The sequence below is a fragment of the Condylura cristata genome, unplaced genomic scaffold, assembly GCF_000260355.1.
Source record: "Condylura cristata isolate star-nosed mole 26May11 unplaced genomic scaffold, ConCri1.0 scaffold00014, whole genome shotgun sequence".
NCBI lineage: Eukaryota > Metazoa > Chordata > Mammalia > Eulipotyphla > Talpidae > Condylura > Condylura cristata.
In genome coordinates, this window is record NW_004567115.1 from 41,849,965 (window position 1) to 41,870,258 (window position 20,294).

The 20,294-nt window shown below is 33.0% G+C and overlaps 1 protein-coding gene across 1 annotated transcript in view; it reads right to left on the reverse strand.

Moving 5' to 3' along the window:
- The window catches only part of NEK1 (NIMA-related kinase 1), a 94,302-nt gene extending 74,108 nt beyond the window's left edge, over window positions 1-20,194 (reverse strand). Inside the window, exons 1-10 of the mRNA XM_012724792.1 lie at window positions 19,646-20,194; window positions 16,306-16,452; window positions 15,809-15,905; window positions 13,480-13,577; window positions 10,928-11,011; window positions 7,958-8,025; window positions 7,751-7,837; window positions 5,033-5,087; window positions 3,932-4,132; window positions 593-647 (exon numbers count right to left, since the gene is read on the reverse strand). Of these exons, the coding sequence (XP_012580246.1) occupies window positions 593-647; window positions 3,932-4,132; window positions 5,033-5,087; window positions 7,751-7,837; window positions 7,958-8,025; window positions 10,928-11,011; window positions 13,480-13,577; window positions 15,809-15,905; window positions 16,306-16,422 (862 nt within the window). The 5' untranslated portion in view covers window positions 16,423-16,452; window positions 19,646-20,194. The remainder of the gene's footprint in view (window positions 1-592; window positions 648-3,931; window positions 4,133-5,032; window positions 5,088-7,750; window positions 7,838-7,957; window positions 8,026-10,927; window positions 11,012-13,479; window positions 13,578-15,808; window positions 15,906-16,305; window positions 16,453-19,645) is intronic.
- Window positions 20,195-20,294: the final 100 nt, after the last annotated feature.

The window sequence follows — 20,294 nt, forward strand, 5'->3', positions numbered from 1 at the left end:
TGATGGGAAACCCGTGGGGATTACAATTGAGATGAAAAAAAAAATGTGCAAAATGATGTAAAAATAAACTTTTTAATAAAAAAAAAAACTTCTACTGATATAAATTCATTTTGAAGTCATTTACATAACCCCACAAATAACCCTATAAAATGTGATAGTTGCTGACTAAATTTAAAAGGAAATCTTCCCTGGTAAGGTACCTGATTTAAATTTACTCTTAATTTTTTTTTTTAATTTAAAGTATGAAGTATTTCTCAAAGAAGAATATTTCACACAAAGATCTACATTTAACTAGGATAATACATAATATCCTATCACAATTTTCTCAGAATATCATCTAAGCATTTGATAAAGACAGATTTCAAGATAGATTTCATTTAAATAAGGCAGGCAAGAAATGGAAATTTTATTATCAAGTTATATATTGTCATGTAGCATTAAAAATCTAAAAGGCATTAAATTTACCTTACTAATATCCCAACTTACTGCATTTCCATGTATCAATAGTACAATTGGTATGTATGTATGTATCTTAATATATACTGTTATAGTTGGTAACAAGTTGAAAGGTCTCACATGAAATTTCATTTACCTGGCTGTGCTCCAAACTTGGAAAATGTCTTTAGACAAAATTCTTCTGCAATAAGCTTAGAATGAAAGAAGAAAAAATGTTATTAAAGATGTCAAATTTCGAAGGTAAAAATTCTACTATTAATCATTAAACATTCTTTACCCCTTTCAGTCACAACTATACTGCCAAATGAACTGCACTAGTTAAATCCTAGTAATCCATTCACCAATTTCCTCTGACTCAGACTCCATCTACCATCCTATCAATTTCCTTCAATTACTTTTCTAGATAGGTTTACTTCTCAAATTAACATGTTACATCAAACAGGGCGTCAGGCACATTCTGCCTGTTCTGTATCTTAGCTATTGAACAAAACTATCCCGTCTGGAGTAAACTGGAGTAAACTTTAATATTCGATCTCTCATTTACTTCAACACTACAGAAAAATCACTTGATTATCCTTTTCTCAGATCAACCTCTAAGTTATTTTAAACTTTACATCTTCGCAGCAACTCCACCGAGTTTTCACTCTTACTAAATATAGTTGTAAACATGTAACTGAGCAAATACTTGAATATTTCTAGGAAATTTTACAAGTATGTCCAAACACTAAAAGAATGCATTTATAGTTATTTTGAGAAGCAAAAATCATTACCATTTCCTACAAGTAATATTCTTTCCCCACTCACATTTCCCATTCCACCCTGGCCTCCTCTTAAGCACAAAATTATGAATGATCCAACAAATATCATTTTAACTCAACACAAAGCTGTTTTTCTTACTGGGTTAAGGAAGAATAAGGCAAGTGAATCTGCTCTTCTTTTTTCATGAGAAAGTAGGCCTGGTGGAGAGAACATTACCACGGTGGCAGTGTACCAAAAGCTCCAAACAAACAAAAACACATAACCCAAGGTATTAACATCTTCATTAAAGACCCTTCTGAGAGTAATTTTCCAGGTCTCATACCAGCAGAATCAGCATCACCAAGAATTTAATATGTGAATTCTCAGGCTCTACCTCAGAGAGCTACTGCAACAGAAATTATAGTGTTTGAACCCAGCAATGCTCGCCAGGTGATTTTATGTATATTTAAGTTTGAGAACTATGACAGAAGAAGATGAGAGACAAACTCTGGTTCTCAGGCAATGATCTGAAAATGTTTCTCTCTAAGCATTTTTTCTTTCTTGCATTTTTTTCTTTCTTTTTCATGAGAGAAAGTATTTTATGACCAATATTGGATAATATATTCCATTGTTTGAATGTGATTCTTTCCCCCTGTGGTGATACAAATATTAGTTGAGAAATGTAAAATATTTTCATTATCACATAAAGTTCTATGGCATAGGACAGCACCAAAGTACTACAGAATCAGAACTTATCCATGAATTGTCAGGTCACATCCAAGGAGACATGTCCAAGGTGTGTAAGACTGAGAACTAGAGCTATTTACTTTGGCTCCAATGAGAGAATTTAGAGACTAAAAAGAAACTATAAAGTATATTATGGTGATAGTGGAAATAATAGCTTATACATTGTAGTAAAGCTCATTGTTTCAAAGTTAAATCTTTAAAAAAATTATAGACTTTTAAATTATAATACTAAACAAGTAATATAAAGCAGACAATAAATCTTAAGATAAAGATTTTTTAAAGAATGAAATCTAAGTGGTACCTAAATAGCAAAATGTATGCATTAAACATCCGATGTCAAATACTCATCTGTTAATAATAACCTGCCCTTCTTAGTTTACATAAGTTTTATTTAAATCAGGCTTGAATATTTTTCTTTATTGCTGGATAGCTGAATTCCAGGGCTTTAGTCTTGAGACTGTATGTCCTAACTAATAGTATGAGGGAAAGAAACCTCAGCAAGACTAAATGAACTCATTCATTCTTCTTCAATAGCTGCCAAAACAACAGCATATAGCATCATAAAACTGTCCTGGAAAATATTATAACAAAGGAGCCTTATAAAACACCCACATTAAAGAGATTGTAGCTATGTCTTATACAAGTAAACTTTAACCTACAATTTTTAATTGGCTTACAGGATTACTAACATGTACTCCCAGTGACAACAGTTTAATCCATTATCTGTTCTCAAAGATCATTTGTTCACATGAATGGCCTGTCAAGTTAGAAGATATGACATTTCTATCTCTTCTCAAGTGTATATAAATAATAATAAAAGTGTGCTTTTTCTAGGTAGAGGTGGATGGCAGTAATGGCCACATACTATGAGGAAAATATTCAATACCACTGAGTGGTATAAAACAGTTAAGATGATAAATTTTAACTTATGCATATTTTACCACAATAAAGAAAAATTGGAAAACAGAAGCCTGAGAGAAAGAGGAATGATTCTATGATGTAGTGACTTATAAAAATATATATACTTGATCTGTGTCCCATTCCTGGCATATAACACCTAAAACCCTCACGATTTTCTATATGGTAAGAACATACAATTGTCTTTCCTTATTCACCCGAATTTATACTAGCAAGATGACTTTAGGGAAGACCCTAAGGATGGAGGCTGGTTGCCAAGTTAGACAATCATGTGATCAGAGGACTGGAACTCCCTGTTTCACACATTCTCCCCTCCAGAAGAAAGGGGTTGGAGGACAAATCAATAGCTGAAGGCTAAAGACTTAATAAATATGCACTCAATCACCTAATGAAACAATATAACAAAACTGAATGGATGGGGTTTGGTGACCTTCTAGATGGTAAATATGCCAGAAGAGTGGCAAGCCCCAGTTCTATGGGGCACAAAAGTTCCTGTGTTTAAGACCCTTTCAGACCTTGCTCATATGTTTCTTTATCTATCTCTACCCTGTATAACAAGTTATTAAATACTAAGTAAATATTTCTCTGGGTTGTGTAAGCTGCCCTAGTAATTAATCAAGCCAAAGGAAAAGGTCATGGGAACCTCTCATTTATAGTTGGTGGTTCAGAAGCACAGATGACAACTTTCTCCTGTGGCTAGTAATTGAAATAGGAGCAATCTTGTGAAAGTATCCTTAGCCTGCTGGATCTGATGCTTCTTCCAGGTAGAATGGTATCACAGATTTGCTAGATGGGGTGGAGAAGTATATTATTACACATTGGGAATCAAAAGTGCCAAAAGTGAACTATTAGGTATTAAGGCGAAACACAGAGGAGGAATGGTTCTCTTCCTACAGACAACAAATGAAAAGCAAATAGAAAGTAGAAGTATATAAAATGGAAGTGAAGGTGAATCCAGTATCTTAATAAGGCACTTAATATCTCCAAGGTTCTGATAAGCTCTCCTCAAAACAGGAGATTATATCCAAATTATGCACAATAACCTAACTCTTCAGAACTGAAAAAAACGTACCTGAGGTGAGAGAAACTTCTCAATGCGTTTGGCCATAAAACCTTTCTCCAATATGGAGTTGACTGATGGTCTATCCCTAGGATTTCTTTTAAATAACTGAGAGAGCAAGCTGCGGAGATCATAAGAATAATGCAAAGATACAGGTGGAAAAGATCCAGATATTATCTTCAGTACCAGATTTTTCATACTGCCAGCTTCAAACTAAAACCCAGAAAATAGATTAACATATATGAAATATACAAATTGAAAGTATGATAACAACAATGAAAAATCGTTCTTTTCTTTTTCTATCAATATAAAAGAAAAATACAATCCTCTTCAAATATTTTGACGAGCATATGTACTGTAGAGCAAGGTTCACTTGGTCATAAACATTTAAAAGAGAGTATCAGTCCTCATTAAATCTTATGACTCACTTTTTACTTATTCAAAACACTAAAAGAATGAATTTATGTATTAAAGATTTTATAAAACGACAATAGATCAAGATGGTAAAACAAATTTAGTGGTTGTCCATTAAGACCCATCTTCCTATTGCAATAACTAGAGCAAAAAATTACTATACCAAAAGTATTTGGGAAAATAAAAAAAGTATGAATTAGTTTCCTTTTAAATACTACTTATTGTTATTATTTTTAAGTAAGTGATGCTTCCAAAAAGCCATGGATCAGCAATGTGGCAAATATTCCAAAGGTGGAAGACAAGCTATACCAGTGGAAGGCTATGTTTTATGATTAAATACAATATATTCTAACTAAAGTTAAAAAAAAAAAACAAACCAGGAGAGGCAATTTAAATATTTAAAGATTTCAAATTCAAATGAGTTCAACATAGAGAAGATTACAAATTGATTGCTGTCTTTGAAAATAATTTTCTGGGGAAAAAGTATGGTATAATAACAAATATATGACATACATCATCTGTAATATATAGTTTCTGTTAAGGGAAATCCATTTAAATTTATACTTTAGAAAAAATGAGGAAATATCTTACATGGCAGTGAATTTCTGGTGGGCCATCAAAAAGATGATATATGACTTTTAAGAGAATCTAGAGTCACTTTCTGACATAATTTTTAAAATGTCAGAAAATTCTACTTACTGCATGTTTAAGTGTACACATCTCATAAAGGACACACCCCAGGCCCCAAATATCACTAGAAAAGAAAAAAGTGAGAAATTTTCTCTAAGAATCAGAATTAAGTTTTAACATTTAAAGGAGACAAAAGTAGCAGAAAATGCTTTTGAAAAATGCTCATAAAGCATATCCTTTAAAACTTAAAATTTGAACAAGCCAAATGTCAATTCAAAATAATGTCTACTTCACATTAGAAACAATGGTTTTCTCAGTAATTAAAGTTCATAAGGAAATTTAATATTTAAAGAATGAAATTAGGAAATTTCAGAGATTTTCCATTTACGTATTTTATTTGGCAAGTCAAACTGCTTTCTTTAGTTATTTGCAAAATAACTTAAAATATGTAAAATAAAAATATGTAAAGCAAAATACTGATCAAATTAACATGAAGAAAGTATTAATTTGCTACAGTTAAATCTGAAATAAACCTGTGACATCTAGTTATTATAGAATACATTTTATTCTATTCTTAAGAACATAGTTATACAATTTTCTTAAGTCCTCCTCTTGTTTATCTTAAAAAACACATTTCCATAATAAAAAAGAATTTCTATTCCTATTATTTTCCAAGATTATATTTATTTATTTTTGAATAGAAGAGCTAGCCAGAGGTACAGGAAGGTGAGAGGATTCACCAGAGACACAGGGGGACCAGAGCAGGCTATACTGCTAAGGGGACCCCTAGGTCACCAGAGAAGCCACTTTCTATTTCTAAAAGTAAAACAAAATCTCATCATTCACAGGTATAGTAATCAAGAAAAGTAAAAGCCCCTGATTCTGAAAGTTGAATTTAAAGGAGGAGAATTAAACATTCTTGAAATCCTAAAGGTTTTTTTTGTTTGTTTTTTTAAAGATTTTATTTATTTGTGCATACAGAACTTGGGTACAGGCCAGAGGCTCAGGGGTGGTGAGAGGCTTCACCAGAGACAGAGTAGCAAGCAGAAAAGGCAGATCAACGAAGTACACTGCTGAGGGGAGCAGCGGACGGGTCAGGAGAGGTCTGCCGTGCCATGTCATCACCTCGGGGCAGGTGGGAATCGAACTCATGCTGCAGTGGCTTTAGCTTCTCAGTGCTGTGCTTTAACCTGCTGCACCACCATGGAGGGCCATCCTAAGGTTATTTTTACCCAAATTCTGATAAAAAATTACAAATATAAATTTATAACTCCCAAGTCTATTTTATATCAAGATTGACCTGAGGAAAAGTATAAATGTAATTAAGCTATTTAGGAATTATATGTGTTACAAACTACAGTAACATGAACAGAAACATTAAATTAATGACCCTAGCAATAAAGTACATTTAGAAAAATGTGAATTTCAAAGTGCAATTGATGATTCTCGTGCATTACATTTTTAAAGTATTTTTTCTACAAAATTTATTTTATATAAAAACCTCTAAAGGATAATTAAATCTATTCCTGATGTAATTAAAAAAAAATACAGAAATTGCTTTAAAATGTAAAATTATTTAGCTAAAAGAAAATGTTATTCCTTCATAACACCCACTATTAAATATGCACACATATAGAAAAACAAAAATATACCTGCAAAATTAAAAAAAGTTCATGAACTAGATTGATCATTATAATTTAACTTATTTGTTACAATACAATGCTATAATGACATTCTTTGCTTCCGTTGCTCAGGTTTGATATAGCTTTCTTCTCCCAATCCTTAAAAAAAAGGAAGGAGGGGTCAAGGGAGAGCAATTGCAAACATATTCTTCACTGTAGCTACAATATTCTTTCTTTGGCTTCTGAATTTTTCAAAATTCAGACCAATGTTTCTTGTTCGGGATTCTTCAATTGGAAAGACTGAGAGAAAATAAAGGGTAACCTATTATACAATCTGTAAGTCATAAAACAGAAGAGCAGTTAGGAATTCAGGTTTGAGAACTAAATGACTGGAACTCCGATCACTTTACCTCTCTTTAATTTGGTTTCAATAAGGAAAGGAGGAATGATTAATACCTACAGTTATAAAATTACTGCAAAAATTAAAATAATCAACACATAAAATTCAAAACAGTTATTATTTAATAAATAATAACTAATAATAATGATTACAATCAGTAGGAAATTACTATTAAAAAGATAAACATCAAAGAAAGCACTTGGTTTCTAATTATATCTTAAATAATAGGGCCCTCCCTGGTGGCACAATGGGTTGAAGTACAGTACTGTGAAGCTATCCCAGCTACTACAGCACAAGTTCAACCCCCAGACAGAGAGGTGACCCACATGGCGCGGCAGACCTCTCCTGGCCCGTCTGCTGCTCCCCTCAGCAGCATATTTCAGAACATCTGCCTGTTCTGCTTCCCATTCTGTCTCTGGTAAATCCTCTCACCCACCCCCTGCCCTGCACCTCTGCTTGTACCCCAGTTCTGTATGCATAAATAAATCTTTAAAAAATAATAATAAAGTGATTCTTTCTATGGTTACTTTAGCAAGATAAAAAAATCTATCGTTCCTTCTGCTTCTTTACAATTCCCCTATGTATTTTCAAAAATGCAAATATACAAGTACATATACAAATACATACACATATATTTATATTTACACATACATTTATATTTACATATGTTTATCATTTATTTTAGAATAGTATCTTGAAGGTTGGTAAATGTACTATAACAGAAACAAAGGAAATATATTATGTAATGAATACTGTTTTAAATACCTTTTATTATTGTAAGGTTTGTTTTCACAGATTTCAGGTGACAAGTAGTATGGGGTCCCTATGTAAGTTCGAGCCAGTTCTGAAGTACTAGATCAAAAAGAGGATTATTGAAGGAAACTTAAAGATACTATCAATCATCACATATACAAGAAAAGCTCAAAATGGATTAAATTTTTAGTGAAGAAAAGCTTAAAATTGATACGTTACCTATTAAGAACTCTAGCAATTCCAAAATCTCCAAGTTGTACTGTCCCATCTTTGGTTAAAAAAATATTCTGTGAAAGAAAGTGGGAAAAATCCCAAAATATTGTTATAGTCCACTATTGAGTTGACAACGTTTTAAAAAAAAAAATGAATACTGTTAAAAAATGATTGGATAACCAGATCCATCTGCAAAAGAATGAATAAAGATCCCTATTTCATGCAATGCCAAACATGGATTCCAAACCTAAATGTGAGAAGTTTCATTTTTCTAGTGTATAGCTTTATTATAAACTAGAGGAAAACATAGAAGGAAATTTTCATGCTATTGTATTAGTCAATGGTTTCTTATATATGACACCAAAAACCAAGTAAAATAATAAATAGATAAAATAGGCTTGATCAAAATTGAAAACTTCTGTGCATCAAAGAAAACCATCAACAAAGTACTGAATAAACTACTCATAGAATTGGATAAAACATCTGCAAATCATATATCTGACAGAGTTTGTATCCAGAATAAAGAATTCCTACAAGCCAACAATAATAAAGACAAATAATCCTATTTAAAATAGGCAAAGGCACATACTTTAAGTTACCATTAACATAAAAAGTCCACTACAGACAAATCTATAGAGCCGAAAAATAAATCAGTGATTTCTGAGGTCTCAGTGGAGGAGGGTGGATAGGAATTGACTGCTAATAGGTACAAAATTTCTTTTGGGCGTGATAAAAAATGTTCTGGAGTTACAGAGAAGTGATGATTTCCCAACTCTGTGACCATATTAAAAATCACTGAACTACATTTTAGGTGGGTAGTTATTTTATATAAAGAAGTCAATAAAGCTGTAGAAGAAATGAATCCAGATGTCCTCATCCAACAACAAAAAATAACCTGTCTAAAATTCTATTGAATAAATAGCTTGAATGTAACAATTCAGCCTTAAATTTTCCCAGTGATTTATCCAACTATTTCACATTTATAAAAACAAAAGTATACCCTATGTGAAACAGTGAAGCCAAGAGTTTGTGTGAAAACACAAATTAAATTTCATATCACCAAAGGCTCAACAACTAAAGATTGCATTGACTGGAATGGAGTAAGATGGGTAAGTGAAATGAGATTAGGTACCAGAGAGTGAGAGGAAGAAGAAAGATGGGTTAAGAATCTCCCACCATAGCTCCTCTTCTTTCCACTACTCCTGGGGCTATTAGACTACATAGGAAATTTCAAGCTTAGTGAGGTAAGATGACAAACACAAGCCTTGGCACCAGTAACTGAACACCCTTGGCACTGCCCACTCTCAGAAATCAAAGCCCAAGTGAGCAACCAAGAAACCTCCATACAAAGGTAAATGAGCTGTGGAAACAAAGCTTCCTTGCCATAAGAGTCTGAAAAAATATGATGGTACATAACACAAATAAAAATAGCCATAATATAATCAGAATAAGAATTCACACTGGACAGAATTTCTTTTATAAAACAGCCCAAAAATTTTAAATATTTAAGCATTAAAAACAGATTGGTATAAGATACAGTAATTCCTCTCCTAAATAAGGTACCAAAGAATGCAAAAATACTAAATCAAAGGGACATATGCACTCCTGTGTTTCCTGCAGCACTATTTACAAAAGCTAAGTTACGGAAACAACCTAAATGTCCAAGAACAGATGAATGGATAAATATGTGGTATATTTACACAGTGGAATATCACTTAGCTATTTAAAAAAAGAAATCTTGCCATTTGCAACAGTATGAAGAACTGGAGGGGGCTATGTTAAGCAAAATAAGTCAGAAGGGCAAAGACAAATAACCAGATGATTAACTGGTAGAATATAAAGAAACAAAGCAAAGGAAGTGACAAAACCAAAACAAACACTAGAAATCTGCCTATAGCACTGAAGGTGAAAGGTAGGGAGCCAAATGGCTAAGGTGGAGTAATATTGGGGTTTTGGTGCTGTGAATGGAAACATAACATTGGGTAAAGGTGTAAGCCTATACACTAAGTCATATATAGTGTGGTAAATCAATGTTACCTCATTAAACATAGGAAACATACATGTTAGAAAATTTCAGAGGTAAATATCCATTTAAAGAGAATAAGACATTACGACAAAACAAAAATAAAAATGTGTATATGAAATACACTTTAGAAGGAAATTGTAATAAAAAAACTGAGATAAGCACTAGTTTACATAAAACTGAAAAGGGATTTAGTTAACTGAAAAGCAGGTTGAGGAATCTAGAATGCAATTAGAGAGGTAAGAGATCAAATATGAAAAACACTTAAGAAACACAAACGGAAAGATCATGAACTCTAATACATACTAGAAAATACTACAAAGGACCATGAAGATAGTGACAGAGAAATAACATTTAAAATTAAATATTCTTTAAAGGCAATATACATACTCAGATCAAAAGTATACAGCATAATGAATAAAAACTGAACCTCACCAATGCAAAATTTCAGAAATGAAGAATGAAGTGAAATTTCAAACAATGAAGACAGAATATCCTAAAAGCTTCCAGAGGGAAAAACAATAATAAGAAAATCATAAATTCTAAAATAGATGCCAAAAAACAGATGAGCAACAGCTTCAAAATACAGTAAGAAATAGTTATAAACTTCTAATGACCTGAAAGTTCATAACTAAATTATAATTAAGGTAAGAAACTGGAATAAAGTTATATTCAGACCATAAAATCTCAAAAAAAAAAATACCATCCACATACCAATTTTTTTACTTTTTTATCATAATGATCAGTAAACCAAAAAAGAAGGAAGTGAAGGAAGTAGGAAGAATATATAAGACAAGGTGAAGGGATCTCTAGGACTGAGTAAAGGGGAGACAGTGAAGGGAGAAAAAGGATTACCTAAAGTAGACTGAATAAGTGAAAAGTGTTTGGCCTAAGACTATGCTGGCTCCATATCCATACCCATTTATAAGTTACTGGAGATAGAATACACATACCTGTGATTTGATGTCTCGATGAAGAATTTTTCTATCATGTACATGTTTCAGAGCCAAGCATATCTGTACAAACCAATCTAAAATCTAGTGGGGAAAAAAAGCAAGTAAGTCATTTCATTTGACCCCTAAAAAGATCCAGGAATATGTGGGTTAAGGGTAAATAAATCCTTTAAGAGGATTTAAGCTATGAGTTTAGTTTTAATTTGTATCCACTAACATTATGTAGACAGTCACACCAACTGCCACAGTGTACAAAGAGCACACACTAACTTAAAATGTGAGACTGACGTGAAAGCATTTTTGGTAAATCAGTATAAATGTAGGAAAAAACTTCCAAACAAGAGTGAAAATAGAAATAATGTATATTTTTTAACTTTTTACTCTTATTTCTTCAGTTCTATTTTTTAAAACAACAAACATTATAATTTTACTTTAAAATAATGCAATCTTTTAAAACTAATAGTTTTTAAAAAACAAGTCTGTCAGTTCAATTCAATATATATTTACAGAGGATGACAGTAAACATGAAACTTTGTTCTATATTTACATAAGGCACTGTAAGTGGAAAAATGAGTTCAAACTTACAGTGAGTTGAAGTTCATGTGGTGTTAGACATACACTTATAAGCAAATATCCATAAATAAACATATTTTATAAAAGCAATATGTACACTGAAAATACCAATTAATTCAATCAGGGAGAAGTCAGGAAAAGCTACAAAAAACATTAAGTGAAAATTAATGTCAGTGGAGTGTTCCCGTTACGCAGTCTCCCTGCAGAGCTGGAATGTATCATAGAAATCACCTATGCCTCATATTACAGATAGGGTTCAAGCATTACAATATTTTTCATACTGGTACTCCTTTATAATTTGATAAAATATTTAGCGCCAACCATGTTCTTGATAGGTACAGAAATTGGCAAAAAAATTAATAAAGTGCTCACAGATGGGAGTCAGTAAATTTACTCTATAAGTATTTTAGACATTGCATTCCAGACTACCTGTCTCAACTTTAGCACCCTAGCATAAAAACAGCCATGGAAAAAATGCTGAAAAATGAATATATGAGAGTTTTAACAAAATTTTGGTTATAAACACAGTGGGCTGAGTTTGACTTACAAGTCATTTTTTTGCCATCTTGTGTCAATTACTGTTGAGGAAGATAAGTAAGTAAACTAAAGGGGCAATGCTCTGAGAAGGAATGGAGTACAAAGAGCTAAAAAAAAAAAAAAAAAGAAAAGAAAAAAAGAAAAGAAAAAAAGAAAAGAATGGGCTTTTCTGGGATAATGTAGCTATTAAAACTAATGTAACTGAACAGGCTGATGTGTAATAACAAGGAAGATAAATTATAGGTGTGAAAAAAAAGACAGTATGGCATATATAGCATTCCATTTCTGAAAATGGGTCTTGATGTAATTTATATATACATGCAAGTACGAAAAATAAAGTAGAAGAATATATCAAACTAAAAACCATGGTATGCTTGGGGGTGGAAAAGTAGGGAAAGAAGATTTGCCATTTCTGAACTTTCTAGTACTTTTATAACTTAAGTTTGTAAAAAGAAAATCTTATGAACTTTAGTATCAGAAGTAGGCTGAAACAATTATATTATTTTGTTCATGTTAATCAATGTCTCTTGGCTTTCTTGTCTATTAAAGAAAATTACAATTCATGAGGTTATAAGAATTTAAAAATAAATCCTAGCACAATGTTTCTTCCATCCCACTATGTAATGCATGGAATTAAAATTAAGAATGGGTGAGAAAGAGAAATGCAACAGTTATTTAGAGAAGGAAAAGATCATGTAAAGTTAGTTATGCAAAATTTAAAGAAAAACTTGAAGTTTTGTTGAGCCTTATATAAGGGTAGATTATTAAAAACAGAGAATTGGTGGTAAGATAGCACCAAAATGAAAGAAATAATAGAACATAAAGGAGAATAAAGTGTAAAAACATGTGTCCCAATGTCAAACACAAAATAAAAGTTCAATAAATACCTACTAAATAAATAAAAAAGGGTGTAAATTAAAGGCTGGAGGAAAAAAAAAACAAGTTAGTAGTTAGTAACTAAAGAGTAACTAAAAAAATTAGCTAGAAGAGTCATATTTTAGAGACCCTTGCAATCTAAGCAGAGATCAGATTTAGTGCTGTTTGCCAATGCAAGACATCTTGAGATTCAGCCAAATTACATTTTAGGAAAATATGATCTGGTAGTAAACCAGAATAAAAGGATGCAGAAAAATCAATTATAATAAATAATGAAGTTATATACATAACTATATGTTGAATAATGTATATGTATACCTACACACATAGAATACACTGTTATTATATACATAACAATATTATTATGGATAGAAAATCACATAGGGAAGGGAACTTACATAGAAACTAATTAGAATAGAAATATGACAAAATGCTAGAATATGATATCAAGCTGTCCTAATAATTACAATTAGCACTGGTAATTACAAATAAATGTATAAACAAACACTGAACTGCTTTTCGAAAGTATTATGGGGTAACAGTCAATCTCTTAAATGATAACTCACCTGATCCTCTTGAAACAAAATGCCTTTCTGAGCATTTATTCTTTTAAACAGATCCCCTCCTTCACAGTAATCCATCACTATATAGAGAGAGCCATTCTCTATAAAATATAAATATTACATTCACCTTCCAATCAAAAGAATAGCCAAACAAAGGCATTTAAAGGTTTACTAAAGAGTAACACTTAATTGGGTTCTATTAAATGAAAAACAGAACCATACTCAGAGGTGTGTTAAGTCAAGGTTTAGAGGTCAGATTATTATACAATAATTTAGGTTAACAGTCAATTCCACTATCAATGATTTTTCTACCAAGAACACATCATCCTATTTGTTAGCAATACCTGCACTGACCTAACTATCTCTGGAACACACATAAAATGCAGACAGACAATTTCATTAAACAGATTTTCCTTAGATGTTATTATTAAACCACATTTTACCACCAATTTGTTAGAGATGGGTTATCTTACTTTCCAATTTACCTTACTTTAAGTTTTATTTTATCCACTTACATCCTTGTTAGACAACTATAGTAACAAATGCTGTAATGAAATTGGAGGATTCAACCATATATAAGATTGCCTCTGTTCTCTCAGTTTCTTTGATCTCACCTTTTAAAATTATACATCATGTGAGGAAACATGAAGAGCAAACATGAAGACCAAGGCATCTTGGTCCACAGAGAAAGACACTTTTCCTGCGGTTAGACAAGACTAGACAGAAGCCGAGTCCTTGTTTCCACTGTTTAACCTTCCCAAGTAAGGAAGAATAGCCTGTAACACATCTAAAAATTACTAACCCAGTACTTACTGAAGATCACTGCAATTCAAAGAAGAGTTTTCCTAGTTCATGCTTACTACCCCCTGCGCTTATAGCCTTATTCCCAGCAGGATTTATTTCTTGAACCCTCTAGGGGTTCATATATCACCTTTATAAAGTGTTTCTAATGTGTCATGGATTGGGAACCTACATCATTGAGATAACTGAGAATCTATATGATTCTTTAAGGTTGACATGGAGGATCATCCAAATATGCTTGAGAGAAATTACAATGTGCAAATTGAACAATCCACTATTTTTTTAAAAACATGTATAGGATATTACTGTTTGTGTAGCATAAGAAACAAAAAAACAAATCACATGCAGTATACTATCATTTATGTATGCTTGCTAATGTTTAGGCTATTTCTAGAAGGAAACACAAGATAATCATAAAGTAGTTAACCCTAAAAAACAAAAAAATGTAGCTCGAGACAGCAAGGAAAACTTTTTACTAACAAATAACACTTGAATGTTGCACCATATGTATGTATCAAAAAGTAAAACTGTAATTAAAAAGAGAGACAGAGAAGGTTTAAAACAGAAGATGTGAAAGGGAAAGGGAAACAATTAAGGAAGCAAAATGTTGGAGTTTTAGTACACTGAACTCTGTAATGTTATCCACCTAAAATATTTATTTATTTGGGGAATAAACACTTCTTAAAATTTAACAAAATCTTTTCTCCATAAAGAAAATATTAATCTATTTTATCAGTCATTCAACATCTGAGTCCCAACTATGTGCCAGACACTTTCCACAAGACGCTAAGAATACAAAAATATAGGACACCACCCTATCACCAGTGGGTTCACACACCAATGAATAAACTAAAAAAAAAATTACATTCCCTTTACATTAGAATTGATCTAGCAGTAAGAACAAAGGCCAAAAAACTCTAAATATGAGTTATAATTTTAGGACAAAAGAATTATTTTTACCATATCAAAATGTGTAAAGATCAATTAGTAAGGAGGAAATATGAAAATTGGCATTTTTAAACCAACTTGCTTACTTTTAAAAAATGGCAGATGTTTGCACTTATAGGTTATTTTCCATCAGTTCAGGAAACAATTAAAAATATTTGTGTTTTGGAGTTCCTTAAAGCTATGTGAGAAACTAAAGAGGTCAGAAGTCCAATCTTAGAGAAGCATCAATTCATGAACACCTACTTTCTAAAGATCAGAATATTTTCTCAATGGTAGCACTTAAAGGGGAATTTAAAAAATGCAAACTGCTGTTCTTGCTTGTACAAATTCTTGGACCTACTACATGGTTTCTTTTCAAGCCATCTTAATAGTACGTCAGTATTAAACCACACAGAAACAATGTGGTATTGTCAGTATTATCCTAGAATCAATCTGATACGTACAAAATATATTTACTGAAACAATAACAATATTCTTTTCTTGTTGAGAATACAATCACAAAGCATTCCTTATAAAGAAGGCATACAAAATTTGTCATATGATGTATAAGTTCTTTTCCACACCACTGCAAAATTTATCTGACCTTCAAATGATTCTTTATACTGGACAATATTTGGATGCTTCATGTTAGCTAATACTGCAACTTCTCTCCTTGATTCTTCCCTTTCTTTACTGGACATCTGAAATGAAAGGAGAAAAGAAAATATTAAATTAAATGATTCATACAAAAACGTGTAAGTCCATCAATAAGAGAATGGTCAAAAGACAATGACACCAATAAAGCACAGTCCAAATACAAAATACAGCCAGAAGTTAAAAAGAATGAATTGAACCACATGCTAAAAACATTTTACGATATTCAAGCTAGATACATTAAAAAACAGTAGATATTTATAAATAAATAAAACATACACAAAAAATCTGAAAGAATATACAAAATATTATTAAATTAGATACTCTCTCTGAGGATGATAGCAGTTCTTTCACTGTAGGTTATGTATTACCATATATTTTTTATTCTCTAACAGTGAACCCTTTCATAAGCTACTACTTGAATAACCGAAAGATAAACATACTTACTGTTGAGATATTAATTTCCTTGATAACATATTGTCTGTCATCTTCTGTAGATTTAACAAGGATGGCTTTTCCAAATGAACCTTCTCCAATCTTCTGTATTCTAACATATTTCTCCATGATTTTCCCTAAGGCATCTTAACATATATGCTAGATATTTAAAAAAAGACAGATAACAGAAATAAAGCATATCCTCTATAATACTTTTAATATGATTCAAACTTAAAAAATTATATTCAAATCTTTGACTATCTTAATCTTACTCAAGCAATAGCTATAGCTAAAAAGAAAGAACCAAACTGTGATATTTAATATTCTAAGAATGTTTGGGAAGTCAGATACCAAAAACACTTAACACATTTGGAGAGCAGAGGGCAGCTTTTTCCTAAATGTATTAGCAGCAGTATTTTATTATCTTCAGTAAGAATGCAAGTATAATTAGACTATTGCTAAAGTTAATCCAGTCTTATCAGACATTAAAAATGTTTAGTGTGGCCCTTCCTGGAGGTGCAGTGGGTTAGCGCACAGCACTGAGAAGCTGAAGCCACTTCAGCACGAGTTTGATCCCTACCCCAGAGGTGATCCACATGGCCCACCCACTACTCCCCTCAGCACTGTACTTCATCAGTCTGCCTGTTCTGCTCCCCACTCTGTCTCTGGTGGGTCCTCTCACTGGCCCCATACCTCTGGCCTGTATCCCAGTTTTGTATGCATAAATAAATAAATCTTTAAAAACAAAAAGTTTAGTGTCTGGATACTACAAAATAATTTCAGATAAAATTTCTGAATATACACCTGTATTATTATGAGGCTTCCCTTAGAATAAATTCTGAGTTCAAAGAATATGACCATCTAGGGTTTTCAAACATATTATGTAACTATCTTACAGAAATGCCTACTAATGCTCTATTCAGCAGTGTTGAAGAACCCACTCCTAGGTAATCTTTAACACTATTATCATTTATTAAAATCTTTGATAGTTAAAGAGCACTAAAACCGTAGCAGCAAGGGATCTGGGTTTAAATCCTAGTTTTATCATGTTATGCGACCATGGAAATGTTACTCATCTTTAGCTGCTTCAGTTTGTTCAAAATGCAAAATGTATCTGCAAAATGCAGGTAACGATCATGCCCAATTATACACTGCTAGGAAGAATAGTTAATTTTAGTAATGTACTGAGAATGGTACACATACAGACACAGTGAATCAGTACTTGTTGCTTTTATCACTTGTTACATTTGATGGGGGAAATGGTGTCTCCATTTTATTTGAATTTTTGCTGACTAGTGAATTCAAAATATTCTTCCACATTTATAGAACAGTTGTATTTCTGTTGAACTGTTCATTCATGTTCTTTGTCCATTTCCTACTAAGATAGTCCACTTTTCATTAACTTATAAAAATTATTTATTTAATGGAGATCAATTAGACTTTATAATAAATGCTTTCCATAGATGCTGATTTGCCTTTCAATTTTATTTAAATATAAAAGCTTACTCTGATATGAACAATAGTAATTCTTAAAATATAATTCTAACTGGCATCATACCTAGATATTAGCAAAAAAAGGATGATGGGGACAGACACCAAAGTACAATATGTTAGATAGTGAAAATTTAAAAATGTGAAAGGGAGCAGAAAGGAAAGAGGAAGAAAAAAGGGAGAATTAAAAAAGCAATCATTAGTAGCCTAATGGCAAGATCACCCTCACTGTGGAAACACAGGAATCCCGTATGTTAATCTAAAGTTAATAAATATTTAATTTATCTAACTTGTCCTTTTCCATTTCCACTCATAACAAGCAGGCTTTCCGGGTATGAATCTCTGCCAAGAGCAAATGGGCTTGTCATTAAGAGTATCTTAAAATTTCTATGACTAGGTACTGTATTTCTCATTGTAAATCAACAAACCCATATCCGCATTCCATCCATCAATACTAAATTAATTCAATTTCACTTTGCACTTAAAAAAAATTACCCACCCTTATATGACAAAATTTGTATTCTGTGTCTATATATTACCAGGAACCAACCTGTGAAAAAATTAGGAGAGTATGCCTTACAAAATTCTGTGGGAAAGAGCTGTATCTACATTAGAAAAAAACTGTAACCCTTTTCCACTTCAAAGCCTCTCTAAGAAATGACAAGGCTTTTTAGCAACTTCAAGACAAATAAGAAATTAACTATTACTTTGCATCATCAGTGAATTAAAGAAGGAAAATCATTTCAAACATTATTTCAAGTTTGGTCAACTGGAATATTATGACTATGTGGGCACCAGCAGGAATTTAATGATCTCCCGAGGATATGAAAATGTATTATATTACTATGCTATTTAGGAAAAAAATCAAACTCACCTTAAAAACTAAATTTCACAAATCAAAGAATAATCACATGCGATTATTTCACAAACATCACAATTGGATGTCTTTTTGCCAAGAAGCAGAAACAGTATTAGTAAATGTGGCCCTGCCTCATAACTTATTTACCCATAACAAATTGAGGGACCACTAACAACATGGAAACTTCGAGTCCCTAGTATTCATTTTACTGCTTACCTCATTGAACCACCTCAAAAGAACTTCTGTGGCCAAGCTCCATAACCCCTACTAAACTTCTAACGGTAACTTACTGCAAAAACCTCTTTTCCTTGAAAACAGGCTCCTCACCTTTCAGTCAGAACAGGGACTCAATGGAACATCTGTTAGAGCCGCTTAATGCTAGACAAATCTAAACTTGAAACAACGGACTATTTCTCTCTGTACCTGGCTCCCCTCCACCATCTCCACAATACTGCTGCATCACTATTAGCAATTTTGTACATTTTTTAACTTCACAAATATTTCTAACGTAACTGACCATGGCAACAAAGTTTTCTGCTTTCTGGGAAGGACTTCAGAGAATAAAAATTAAACCTGTATAAAATAGTTATAACGAATTCTGAAACTAGTCGAATTTTTAATGGAAATGTTTTAAATAGTGAAAACTATAGCATAAGCTATTAGGCAAACAAGTTAACTGCTACTCATTATCTAACTAAAACGTACATGAAACTTCATCTCAGAGACAACAAGAAATGTAAATGAGTCCTTATCCGTATCAAGATTTCTATTTTCAATCCCATTACCACTCTAGCTTTTTAAATAGTATCCAAGGATTGCTTCCTTTGTAGTACATACTGTTCCTCGGAGAATTAAATGTTAGCAAAAGATTCTAAAGTGTTAGCAAAATGAAGATGTTTTCCGTGCACTTATGGTGAGTATCGTGCAATCTCTCCCGTCAGCTAGGAGGCTAAGCAAGGTCTGATTATTTTGCATGTCATTGCTTCCCCCCGTGCAACTCACCTCAATGACAGTGGGCGTTAGTAGGAATAACGGTGATGATCAGTGAGCATCAGTACCAATGTAGCAGTCTTCCTAAAGGAATTCATGAGGCAGAGGCATATCCGCGCTTTTAAAAGGACATCCTGAAAGAAAAACTGCGCCTTCTAACTAGCAGCAGCTCCAACCTAGTCTGAAAAAGGGAAATGAGCAGACTCCCACACCTGACACCAGCCTCTAGCTAAACCTCACTCTACATTCCGTCCCGCCTCGGGCAACGCCCAGAGAGACTAGTCCACACTACCTGGCCGAAACAAACAAACAGTTTCCCGAGCCCCGTGGAAACGGCGGGCAGCAGGGGGAGTATCCGGGTTGCCGCCTCTCCAGCTTCACAGAGAAGATTGCTTTTGGCCTCGGAGGGGTCGGGGCTGGCGGTGTTTGGAACAAGGAGGCTCCCTGACTGCCACGTCCTTCTGCCTGGCAACGCCTGCTCTAGATTGCAGGCAGTGCGGAGTTCTCGGGACTCGGGCTCAACACTCTGCACCGTAGCACCCCAGAACCCTGGAGCAAATGCAGGAGGGGGAGCGGCCAACGCGTCACTGGCGCTGGCGTGTGACGTCAGCGCGCGGCAGCCGGCGTGCCATGGGGGTGGCTGGGAAGGGGGCAGGGCGGG